At 42.5% G+C, this 12,937-nt stretch overlaps 1 protein-coding gene across 1 annotated transcript in view; it reads left to right on the forward strand.

The window, feature by feature from the left end:
- Nucleotides 1-8,923, forward strand: part of LOC309668923 (neural-cadherin-like) — a gene marked incomplete at both ends in the record, with an annotated part of 45,548 nt that extends 36,625 nt beyond the window's left edge. The window contains 6 exons of the mRNA XM_082479464.1: nucleotides 3,064-3,230; nucleotides 4,164-4,428; nucleotides 5,224-5,404; nucleotides 6,765-7,018; nucleotides 7,939-8,093; nucleotides 8,522-8,923. Coding sequence (XP_082335590.1) covers nucleotides 3,064-3,230; nucleotides 4,164-4,428; nucleotides 5,224-5,404; nucleotides 6,765-7,018; nucleotides 7,939-8,093; nucleotides 8,522-8,923 — 1,424 coding nt within the window. The remainder of the gene's footprint in view (nucleotides 1-3,063; nucleotides 3,231-4,163; nucleotides 4,429-5,223; nucleotides 5,405-6,764; nucleotides 7,019-7,938; nucleotides 8,094-8,521) is intronic.
- Nucleotides 8,924-12,937: the final 4,014 nt, after the last annotated feature.

Consider the following 12,937-nt stretch of genomic DNA (forward strand, 5'->3'; position numbering starts at 1 on the left):
CTTGCAGCAGTTATAAGAGTGATGAGGTTTCCAGCTTGGTATGTTCTCTCTGTGAATGTCGTGGTTTAGGCAAACCAGAACAGTAAAACTCAGGGGCACAACCCTCAAGTCCTCAGGCCAAATTTTCCATCTATAAAGTTGGGATAATTGCATTTGCCTCTGTCACTGGAATGAATTGAAGGTTGTGCAATGCCCCTAGACCAGACCAGTGGGTGCATGTGGGGACATAATATCAGGCTGGCTCCAGCAAATGTGTTATCCTGTACAAAATCAGCATGAAATATGTATCAGAGAACAAAAGCATGCAAGGGTGGATAACGAAAACCTCAGAGACATCGTAAGAAAGTGCATAAATTTAGCACAACTCAGATATAGGAAATAAATTTTTTAACTCCTAGTAGCACACAACCATGTTCAGGGTTCAGGGAGGACACACTTGAAGTTGGCTCTGTCCTCCTTAATACCTTCAGCAGCCATTGCTCTGAAGCAGAAATCAGAAGTGAGTTACAGGTGTTTATTGGGACTTTACTTGCCCTGTATCTGCCTTCTCCCTCTAGCTACAAGGTACGAATAATGGGGTCGATCATAACAGTCTACAGGGAGCACCAGTACCCCATAACTTTGGGGGCTTTGTGTAGTGTTGGAAGAGAATCAGCCCCCTCAGTCCTGTAGTTTGAATGAGGTTCAGGTGAGGAAGAGCAGCAGTGAGCAGATGGGAAGGAGCACAGGTGGGCTAGCGTTGAATCAACACGCTGTGATTAACAGATGGGACTGGTGGTGTATTACACATACCCTTTCAGCTCAATGCACTTACTTTTCCTTCTCATATATGGAACAATAGTACCCTATGCAGGCAGCCAGACCCTCTCTTCCTTTCTCCATCGGCCACAAAAGACTTAAAAGGTGTGACAGTAAATTACTCAGCGGAAGCTCTGTCTGTCCAACAGAGTGAGGACTGGAATCACAACTGGCACGCTCTAGACCTGGAGCTTTCACTGTTTAAAGCATTTATAATGACCATGGAAATGGTTAACATAGTTCAGTTATTTGTATGAATGTTTTGCAGACAGATGATACTGGTTTATAAACATCTGCCTAGATGTAAATCTTATCCTGGTTTGCATTATCTTGGGATGCTGGTTCACAAGCGCAACTGCTTTATTGGCTCCTATCCCTCACCACTGTAGGACATACGAAGCACTCAGAAAGTAATTACTCAAAATCCATAAATCATATCTTGATGTAAAAGGAAAATTTCGATTGGTTCCAGCTTCTTCTAATGTACTGGGCTGCCAAATGCTGGTGTTCAGCTGACGCTATATGAATGGCTGAGCTGTGCTTGCAGCAAAGAGCAGACAGCTGAGGACAGGAGTCACTGTAGTGTCCCACAAAATTCCATCCATGCTTATCAGCTAAAGGCTGTAGCTGCAGAGACAGTAAAAAAGAAAGACAGTGCGTTAGGAAGCATAATATGGGGAGAATAAGCTAGAGGAGAAAAGAAAATATGGTTTAAGAAATAATAGAGAGAGGAGAAATGCGGAGAGGAAAAGAGAGGGAGGAAATTAAGTCTCTTGATCATTTGATATATCATTTGGTATGCTGAGTGGTGCGGTTGACATGCCTGAGGGATGGGATACCACCCAGAGGAACCTCAATAAGCTCAAAAACTGGGCCCACGTCAACTTCATGAGGTTCAGCAAGACCAAGTGCAGGGTCCTGCACCTGGGTCAGGGCAACTCCCAGTATCAGTACAGGCTGAGGGATGAAGGGATTGAGAGCAGCCCTGAGGAGGAGAAGGACGTTGGGGTACTGGGGAATGAAAAGCTGGACAGGAGACGACAATGTGTGCTTGCAGCCCAGAAGGTCAACCGTATCCTGGGCTGCATCAAAATAAGCGTGGCCAGCAGGTCAAGGGAGGTGATTCTCCCCCTCTACTCTGCTCTCGTGAGACTCCACCTGGAGTACTGTGTCCCACTCTGGAGCCCTCAGCACAGGAAAGACATGGACCTGTTGGAGTGGGTCCAGAGGAGGGCCACAAAAATGATCAGAAGGATGGAGCACCTCTCCTATGCGGACAGGCTGAGAGAGTCGGGGTTGTTCAGCCGGGAGAAGAGAAGGCTCTGGGGGAGATCTTATTGCAGTCTCTCAGTACTAAAAAGGGGCTTATAGGAAAGATGGAGACAAACCTTTTAGCAGGGCCTGTTGCAATAGAACAAAGGGTAACTCTTTTAAACTAAAGGAGGAGGAGGGTAGATTCAGACTAGATATAAGGAAGAAATTTTTTACAATGAGGGTGGTGAAACCCTGGCACAGCTTGCCCAGAGAGGTGGTAGATGCGCTATCCCTCGAAACATTCAAGGCCAGGTTGTATGGGACTTTGAGCAACCTGATCTAGTTGCAGATGTCCCTGCTCATTGCAGGGGGATTGGAATAGATGATAAAGGTCCCTTCCAACCCAAACCATACTATGATTTTATGTCCTGGGAACCAGACTAAGCGCCCCAGCATTAGCTGGGAGTTTCTGGATTTCTGTTTGCATGACACTGACCTCAGATTAGCTGTTGGTGACCAAGTGTTCTTCCTGTCCAGTCACTAACTTGGACTAAAGTTATAAATAATAAATAATTATTATTATAATAAATTATAAATATAATAATATTAAATTATAATAATAAATAATCTATTTTACCAAATAAAGACTATGTCCTTATTTGGTAAGAAGAAACTTCTTTTTTTCAACTAAGCTGTGCCCAGAACAAGCAGTTCTAGGACTGCTATCAGGTAGTGAGACTGAAATGGGTGCATAAGAGCACCAGGGTCTGGGTGGTTTAGTGTTTTTTTTTATTCCCACAAAAGTGTAGTGCAACTCTCTGCTGGATTACTCTCAGATGGATTCCCCCAGGTGATGGGGAAAGAACTCATTTTAGTGCATTTTCCCTAGGTAACATAATAAACAATGACTTAATATCTCTTTGTAATTAAAAAAAAGTCTCAAGGAGTGGAGATCTGCACGAGCAGTAATTTCTGAGATTGTTGCTTTGATTTAGAGTGTATTGTACTTAGTTCTTCCAGAATGGGCTTTTGGAAGGGACAGTTGGATCCATTATGAGCCGAGAAGCATCCTGAGCACTCACAGCACTCAGATCCAGCTGATGGTGCGCACCCGTATTTCCCACAGCACCCTTCTCAGCTTAGCCTCGGCAGATGGGAATGGATACATCCGACTGGAGGTGAGCAGTCCAAAAGCCATTCTGTTTCAGTGCTCTTAATTTGTCATGGAGTACCCCAGTAAGAGAAAAAGATGCAGTTTCCGATTAAGGACACCTATTCTTTAATGTAATAAAGAGCAAGAATTTTCCACGTGAGGTTAACTACTTTTATTTATGTATGTAGCGATAGGATGAGGGGGAATGGCTTTAAACTGGAAGAGGGCGGGTTCAGATTAAACATTAGGAAGAAGTTTTTCACTTTGAGGGTGGTAAGGCACTGGCACAGGTTGCCCAGAGAGGTTGTTGAGGCCCCATCCCTGGAAGTGTTCAAGGCCAGGCTGGACGTGGCCTTGGGCAACCTGGTCTAGTGGGAGGTGTCCCTGCCTATGGCAGGGGCGTTGGAACTCGGTGATCTTCAAGGTCCTTTCCAACCTAAACCATTCTATGATTTATGTTGTTTGTCTCACTATTACCCTTCCACAAAATAGATTCTAGTTGTTTCACTGCAAAAAGTACAGATGAATGCATGAGGTATACATGAATGGGGAAGATTGTTTTGTCTTGTTTTCCTTTTCCATTTGCTTCTTTCTGTCCCTGGCTATAAAACTTATCTCTACATTTTTGCTGCTGTTGAAAAAATCTGTCTGGATTATATTAGCTAGACAGAGGCTAATTATTCCAGTTGTAACAGGAGGGTCATCTGGGAAGACTTAGAGGTAGACATCAATAGGGGAAGGCTGATAAAAAGGTTCATCTGAGTTAGAAGAGTGGCCTGTAAAGAAAAGAGTTGATAATTCCCTGACCTGCAGCTTTCTTCTGGGAATTTTTATGTGGGAATATAGCACTTAAAAACAGGAGTGCTGGAAAATTCTGGTCCATTTCTTGAGGCAGGACTGTGTAAAAACATTTAGAAGTGCATTTCTGTTATTAAAGGTATTTATCATCTTCCTCTAGGTGGTTGAAGGTTTCTTTAGTGTTAACTTCAGCCTGGGGGACAAAAATCACTCTCTGAGAATGAGGACATTACGTATAAACAATGGCCAATGGGTTCTTCTGACCATGGAGCGCTACAACAATGAATTTACCCTGCGTGTTAACAGTGGTGGAGGTGACCAAGAAGTGACCTCTGTCTTGGGTACAAATAGATGGTTTGAAATGGATTGGGCAAGCATCGTGCTAGGAAACCGCCTTCCCAATCATTCAGAGAGCGATTTCCAAGGTAAGTGACATGATGAGTTCCCAAAAGGAGGGAATTAAAACCTAAAAAGTGGTATCTTTAAGTGTATTGGAGAGTCTCAAACTCAGGTGAGAATTCCTGTGGAGGCTACTATGACCATGAAATCCTACCTTCTGTACTAGAGGATTCAGAGCTAATGCTCAACTCTTTATTTGCCATTGTATCTGGTTCTAGTAAAGATGTGAGATTTCCTGTAGATATTAAAAACCACCACTTCAGATTTTAATTTCTCATGCCAGAAGCCCCAAGTAGGGAACTTATGCTGCGATCTTCGCTCCCTTTGTGCCTCAAAAGGGTTTAAGGAACAGACAGAACACCTCCTGGTAGGAGGAGAAGGATTTGCAAGGCAATTCACGGCACACTCTCCATTTCTTGGAGTGGGGTGACGGGACTGGAGAATGTGGCTCAACAGAAGACAGTTTTTCCATTCCGTTGCTTCTCATTCAGCCCCACTCTTAAGATTATATTTTAAATCTAGATTAATGTAGTAGAGCTGTTCTGGTTCATAGCACAGTTCTGCTAAATTGTTGCATTTGGTACAACCAAGCTGTCCTGGAGAAGTATTGGTGATGTGTGCATTGGCCAGGGCACACAGGCACATGTCCTGTAGCTCCTCTAAAATAAAGCTGATAAGCAGTATAAGGATCTTTTTAAAAAAATGTTTTAAATTTTCTACAGTGCTCTAAAGTCTCCTGTATATGTGTTGGGGGCAAGGCTTGAGGTGGGAAAGTTGCTAACTCAATGTATTTCTCTCTGTACTCCCCTGCTTTGATGCAGGTTGTATGCGTGACGTCCAGCTGAACGGTCAGCCGCTTCTCGTGGACGGCAAAAGCACGGAGTTTGGCTTAATTCTGAGGCGGCAAGGTGTCACGATGGGATGCCATTCCAGTGCCTGCAGCAGCCAGCCCTGTTACAGCCCTTTTCTTTGTGTAGACCTGTGGAGAAAATATGAATGCCGGTACATTAAGCTTTTGTTTTCACGAAGGGGTGATTGGGATGCTCTTTCTTTCCGCCTTAGGTCAGGCAGCTTGCTTTTAACACTGAAAATCCCTGCTGCTGCTGGCCAGAGAGAGGCATCCCAATGACAAATCTCATCTTCCAGCATGGGCCAAACTTGCCTTTTCCTGCAAGTCCGATAGGGAACCTATTTACTCCATTATTTTTTCCCATGGTGAGAAGGTCACAGGCTAGTGAGGAAAGGAAATTCCCTTTCATAAAAGGTGGATTGCAAAAGCTTTGGTCTCTGCTCCTCTGTGTGAAAATAGTATATATTTTGATGTAGTCTATATGTATTGTGTGTGTATATCTATATAAAATATATATTGCATATATACTATGTATATACTCATATATTTTCTGTAAATAAGTTCAAATTAGTCATACTTTCTATGAAACAACGAGACTTTCAAAATTAGACTGTCACAAAACTGGATTCTAAAATTGGCTGCCCAGGGCCAGAACCAAAGGCCACCAGCTGGTATCCTATGCAGTTAGTTCCTTTGAGAAGATCCACTTTTAAAAGAAATTTTTCAAAACAAGATATTAAAATATGCAAATCAAAATACAGTCATATCTGTTCAAAAAACCAAACATACACACAGGACTGGGAGAAGGTGCCACTTGAATTCCTTCCATTCAGCCAAAATTTGCACTTCTGAGGCCTCATGATTTGTTGCTGAAAGGGCTGTGAGATAGTCCTAAGTGTGCCTTGAGACACTCCCTCCTTCAGACCACTTGTGAAAGAACAGTACGAAGGGTCTTCCATTTATTCACTAGTATTTCTTCCTTGGATTGCAGAAGGCAGGTCTGTGCTCCTCACAGTATTCCTGCATGGAATCCTCCAAATACGTATCAGAAGAAATCACTTTTTCTGCAGATTAAAGTCCTAAAATACAAGATTGGTCATTCTGAGAGGGTCAGTGACATCTCTTTCCTAAAGGCCCAAATGAGCATTGCAAAGTTTATACTAACCACACTGCTCTCAGCTATCCATTTCCTTCTAGGTGTTTTGAACAAGTCTGTAGGAAAAGGGTTAGTCTGTTCAGAAGCTGACAGATCCCTTTCTAAAGGAAGGAGTGAAGGTCTTATGCATATCTTCTGGATAGGGAAAGCAGAACATATGTTCATGTTTTCATAAGCTTACTAGCTCACTATGATCAAGTTTACATCTATTTCATACTCCGAATGTGGATTTGTGGTTTGCTTGAAAAGACTTTATCTATTTGCTTTAAAGAAAGAGTAACAAACTATGCACAAAACAACATAGAACTCCAGGTGCTTTTCTTGCCTAAAAGATATCTTCTGCTTTTGTCGTTCAGGTGTCCAGCTGGGAAAGTAGAAGTGACTGACAACCTTACAGGGCTCAGACACTGTACCTCATCACCTTGTGGACACTGGACTTGTAGGAATGGGGGTACCTGTGTGGCTCAATCCCAAGACAAGACCATCTGCCAGTGCCCCGAAGGTTACAAGGGAAGATGGTGTGAAATTAGCCAGGTGAAGGCTGGAAGACCCGTTGGACTCAGCTCTGGCTCTATTCTGGCAATCAGCATGTGCCTCCTTGTCTTCCTAGGTAGGAAAGCAAGTACTTTTTTGTCTTTCTTTTTAATCTTGTACCTTGTTCCACTGAATCGAGTCTGCTTTACCCTTGGATGTTGTGATCAGTGTTTCACTTTTTCTGGTGATCACCAGTTGGGAGCTCATTTGAGGATGCTAAAAGACAGGCAGCAGCACATAGTTACAGTTTACTTGCTTTGAAGCCAGTTCAAGCAAATTTAGGACTTCTCTCTTTCAGAATCACTTATTTTCAATCCTTCTTAAATAAAAACTTTCCATCTCTGTGTTCAAATCTGCGTGCAGCCACATCCATCTGAAACTCCCACTTGCCCTGAGCCTTTACATTTGTAATAGGTAGGACCTACAGCTAGTACGTGCCATTCACATACTAGGAAGGCAGAGATCTTTCTCTAGAAAGTTTATGATCTTAACAGGCAAGCCTCATTAAGAGTGTTGGGCAGAAAGATGTTCACAGTGTGTCCAGTTTCAGGCACACTTTGGCTGAAAAGATAATAACACCATAAAATTGTTTCTCGTATTGGTAAAGAAAAACTGCATACACATCTCAGAATAGTAAAGACTCTGTGATTATATTACACTTGTAACCTTCATTAAAACAGTGTTTTACTTACTTTGGGTATCTTATTTACTCAGGATTGGTGAAAGGCCAGAGATTGGCCAAAATGCCTTCTATTTAAATGGATTCCTTTAGGTAAGTAAAATACCCTTTAATGAAGTTTATGATGTAATATACATAGATGATTCTTTACATTCCTGAATATAAGTTGTTTATATATTAACAGTTATGCATTTCTTACCTGGGAATTTCATTGTCAAATTAAGAATTGATTTAATATCTCAGGAGTCATGTGTTTTTATCATGTATTATACTTTGTCATATGTCATATAACAAATAGGTATCTTTATTTCTTCCAGCACTTTTGGTCTCTTACACGGTGTGGAGCCAGTGGGGAAGTTCAGGGTTTCGGAAAGGAGGAATTTACCACATTCCTGAAGAGCGTGAAAGCTGGGAGGATGTTAGAGAAAATGTCTTCAATTATAATGAAGAAGGAGGTGGAGAACGTGACCAGGTATGATGCAGCTTCAATCCAGTCTTTGCAAATCCAACCTCTCCTCACCTTCCTTTCCCAGACCTTTTATTTAATTATTTAATTCATGGTCCTTATCCAATTGGCTTTTTATTTATTTTAACCTGAAGTACTCTTGAGTGGGAGGCTTCTATTTCAGCCCAGTCTGTGACTTTAACGATGCTGGTCATCTGTGGCCACCTTCGAGGCGGCTGCTCTGGACACAGCATTCTTGCTTTAACTGAAGACTGTCATTAGGCAAAGGGATTTGGTATGATCTGAACTCGGCTCTCTGAACTAGGCCCTCTCTTCAGTTTGTAGAAAAATCACAGAATCCAGTTTTGTGTTGTATTGAGTTTTAAAACTTTTTTTTTAACCTATTTCCTTTTGTGTTGTTTCTCTCTGATATTTGCATTCTTTTTTCTTTCCAGAATGCTTATGATATAGATGAACTGAAGAAACCTCTCCATACTATTCCCCACATCTCCTTGAGGGAAGCTGCTCCACACTCCCAGACCACCACTGGCCCAAAAAGAAACTCACTCCCAAAATGTGCACATCAAAACCAATCAACATCAGCTGTTACCAGTGTCCCAGACTTCAAGGAATATGTTTCTCAAATCATCTGGGAGGCAGACAATGATCTACAGAGTCTTCCAGCTGACACTATTCATTTTTACTGCTTAGAAGGGCAATGCTCTCTAGCAGGGAGCCTTAGTTCCTTAGACTCCATTAGTGGTGATGAAGATCTAAATTATGATTGCCAGCAAGAGTGGGGGTCAAAATTTGACAAGCTTAAAGAACTTTATAAGGTCTCAAATGAACATTTGTAATCGGAGTTAAAGGAACTTGGCACATTGCCATGACATACAGACACTACTTTTAAAAATTCCCTTTTTTATATGTAAGGTACATCAAGTAACTTACTTGATGCAGTTTTTAGTTATAGTAGTATGATGTACTCACTTTTCCCAGAAGTGATAATCTGAATGATCTTTTTATATGCATTGTACAAACAGTTATTCAATGGTAGAAGTCCAAAGACTTTTAAAGCATGAATTTTCTTGAAAACATTGGAATGCAGGATTTGTATAGAATAGCATTATAATATCCTTTTTTTATTTGCGTAGACCACAGTGACTTACTAGAATTATCCTGGATGCAAGAACTTGAATTATTTTCTCCCTAGTATTAATATGAATCCTGTCAGGTGGGTAGCAATGGGTAGGGCATTTTTTTAAAATTGCATTAATTTTAGACTGTGCATAATTGTTACAAATGTTAAATATAAAACATTTTAAATTTCTGGTTTTCTTGTAAGCTTTTGTCTTATCCTCCTAAACTGTAATCTCTTGACATGACACACACCACATCACTCACTGTTACAGGCTGCCCAACCGTGTGAGACTTCTTCTGTCTGACCCTTTTGCTAATTACCTGTAAAGAGGGGAAAAGAGTGGAAACATCCTAGCTGTGGATAGCAGTTTGCTGACGTGACAATTTACATTCTTAAAAGCAGTAGTCAGACTCGGGAAAAGTTTATATTCAGTAAGCTCTTATTTCCAACTTCATTTTCTGCATGGAACCCTTCTTCAAAGTCTGCAGCTGGAAAACAGAAGAGCTGATAGAAAGTGTGAAGGGAAGCTAGAAGGGAGCCCAGGCAAAAGTTGGAACTGAATGCTTTCAGTCAGCACAGTCATTGTAAAAATTGGGATCCTCAAAAGAGAAAGCATGGGAAACCTACCCTGTTCCCCTTTCCCTCCTCCTACTCCCCCACCCCCCCACCCCAAAAAAGACTGTTGTTTGAGCATGGAAAGTTAGTCAGGAGCTTCTGAAATCTAATGTTGACTTGAATGCTCCTGTGACCATGGGTAAATCACCCTAACTTGTTCTTTCCCTTTCTCTCTTTCTTACCTCCCTGGAATGGGGGCAGCTCCCAAAGCCTAGTGCGATGTGTGAATGTTAACAGGCGCTTACAGTGAGCTCGAAAGCTCTGAAGTGCTACAGGTTTTTTAAATTGTTTTCTACTCAGTGCTTTTTTAGTTGCCAGTACAACATGATACTCCAGTGTTTGTTCTTTATTGAAGTCTTGACACTTCCTTTGATTTATAAATGTTGTTTTGAAATTGTCTTTCATCACTGTTGATCATTTTACTTGGCATAAAAAATGCAAATGTAAATTAGTTTTGTACCTAGAAGGATGATTTTGATATGATTAGAACAAGTATAATTTACATTGAAAATTGAACAAAAACGTCATGTGAACTGAATAAAAAAATCTGCATTCATTCCATAAAATTATTTGTATAAATGATACTAAAATATCAATATTTATATTAGAGAGATTTGGAGCAAAGAGTCAGTATGAGCTACTCCTTCATATGAAAGCCTCACATGGTTGGGCACTGATGATTCTTACAAAGTCATAAAAAAGAAATATTGTAGCTACATTAATTTATAGCCTCATCTTGCTTAGTGTAAATTTTCCCTCCTTTCTAAAGACATGATGGTGCTGTAAGATACTACAAAATCTCTTACATCCGGGTTGTTAAATATGTTGTGCTGCAAATGAAAACTCCTGAGCCCCAGAGCTTCAGTGAAGGGACTGTTCTGAGTCTTGAACTCTTAGAACATTTTTATGAAGTGCATATACATTTTTATTGCTCATTATTAAGTTGCCTCTTCTGAACTTGGTATCAAGAAAAGCTTAGAATAATTATTGGTAAACTGTCTCTTCCAAAAGAGACTAACTTGAACAATGTGGTACAGATCATGCTGACATGCCAAGTATGATCTCCCAGAGGATTATTTTGTAATTCATATTCTGAAACTGAACGTTTTACATATGGATGCATTAAACAATAACTCATGAAAGTTGAAGCAGTAGTTAACAGAGTAACATGCACAACAGAAGATAAATTGCATTGTAGTCAGGACACTTCATGGACATCTATCCTCGTGGAAGATGAGAAAGAGGAAAGTTCTGCCTCCTGCGGTCACTTATAGCAAATTGCAGAATTTTTATGGCTGGCAGGTCACTCAAGCTACATAGTTCGATGGACTGAGACTGAAAAAGGGCCACACCGGGCACTCATTTGATGCAGCATCCCCTGTTCTGCTTGCTGCAGAAGCTGTGATTGTTGAGTAGATGAGTAGCAGTCCTGTAGGAATGGAAAAACAGCCTAGTCACTTACAGCAACGACTGGGGCAAAAGAGATTTACGTTGTATATCTACACTGAAAACTTGCTGTTCAGCCTTTGTGAAATTCAGCCAAATGACACAGTTAAAAAATTATAGTTAAAAGCTTCTTCTAGTCATCCTGCTTCTCCCCCAGGCATTGCCACTTTAGGAAGTGGGATATCTGAAAAGCTTGAGAACCAGCTCCTGGCTAGTTGCAGCTTAGAGACTGACGTAGACAGACGTGGACCACGTAAACATGGACATCTTAATGATGGTGGAAGTTACTGCTGGAAGGAAGCAGCTGCTTCTGCCCCTTGACTTGACTTCTGTCACTTGCCCTTGTCATGGATCAAGGTCATAATTTCTTTGCATTTTGGTGGAAGTTACTGCTGGAAGGAAGCAGCTGCTTCTGCCCCTTGACTTGACTTCTGTCACTTGCCCTTGTCATGGATCAAGGTCATAATTTCTTTGCATTTTTGTAAGGCATTAAGGTGAGGAAAGGCCAGAGGAGGCTGGAAGATCAGCCGTATTACCCCAGGCTGAGACACGGGAGCCTGGTCTGATCACTGCAGGGGCCCGGCTCTCAGCACTCCCTTCTTGCCCTCTTCTCTAGACAACTGCTAGTCACCACCAATTAAAAAATCACAGAATCACAGAATTTTCAGAGTTGGAAGGGACCTCTAGAGATCATCTAGTCCAACTCCCCTGCTAAAGCAGGATTGCCTCGAGCACATTACTCAGGACTGCATCCAGGCGGGTCTGGAAAATCTCCAGAGAAGGGGACTCCACAACCTCCCTGGGCAGCCTGTGCCAGTGCTCCCTCACCCTCACCGTAAAGAAGTTTTTCCGTGTATTTGAACGGAACTTCCTGTGTTCTAACTTGTGCCCGTTACCCCTTGTCCTGTTACTTGGAACCATTGAAAAGAGCCTGGCTCCATCCTCCTTCAACCCACCCTTTAGATACTTGTATGCCATAATAAGGTCTCCCCTCAGCCTTCTCTTCTCCAGGCTAGAGAGTCCCAGCTCTCTCAGCCTTTCCTCATACGGGAGATGTTCCAATCCCTTAATCATCTTACTTGCCCTTGGCTGGACTCGCTCCAGCAGTTCCCTGTCCCTCTTGAACTGGGGAGCCCAAAACTGGACACAGTATTCCAGTTGTGGCCTCAGCAGTGCAGAGTAGAGGGGGAGAATGACCTCCTTCGACCTACTGGCCACACTCTTCCCTATGCAGCCCGGGATTCCATTGGCCTTTTTGGCGACAAGGGCACATTGCTGGGCCATGGATAATTTACTGTCTACCACAACCCCCAGATCCTTCTCTGAGCTACTTCCCAGCAGGTCCGCCCCTAACCTGTACTGGTGCTTTACGTTCTTCCTCCCCAGGTGCAGGACCTTGCACTTGCTTTTGTTGAACCTCATTAAGTTCTTCTCTGCCCAGCAAAATGTATTTACCGTTACTTAATTAAGCAGCAGCAGCGGCAGCGGCGGCGGCAGGGAAGAGGGAGAGGTAAAGCAAAGAGGGACCCGTGGGCCGCCGCGGCTGTGAGGGCGTGCGGGTGGGCGGGGCCATGTTCCCTCCCTGCGCGCGGTGGGCAGGGCCTCCCACCCGGACCGCCCCCGCATCGCCCTCCCAACTGGGGCTCCGCGCTGGGGGGAGGAGCCTCTA

The sequence above is a fragment of the Vanellus vanellus genome (genome assembly GCF_965231255.1).
Source record: "Vanellus vanellus genome assembly, chromosome: 2".
Classification (NCBI taxonomy): Eukaryota; Metazoa; Chordata; class Aves; order Charadriiformes; family Charadriidae; genus Vanellus; species Vanellus vanellus.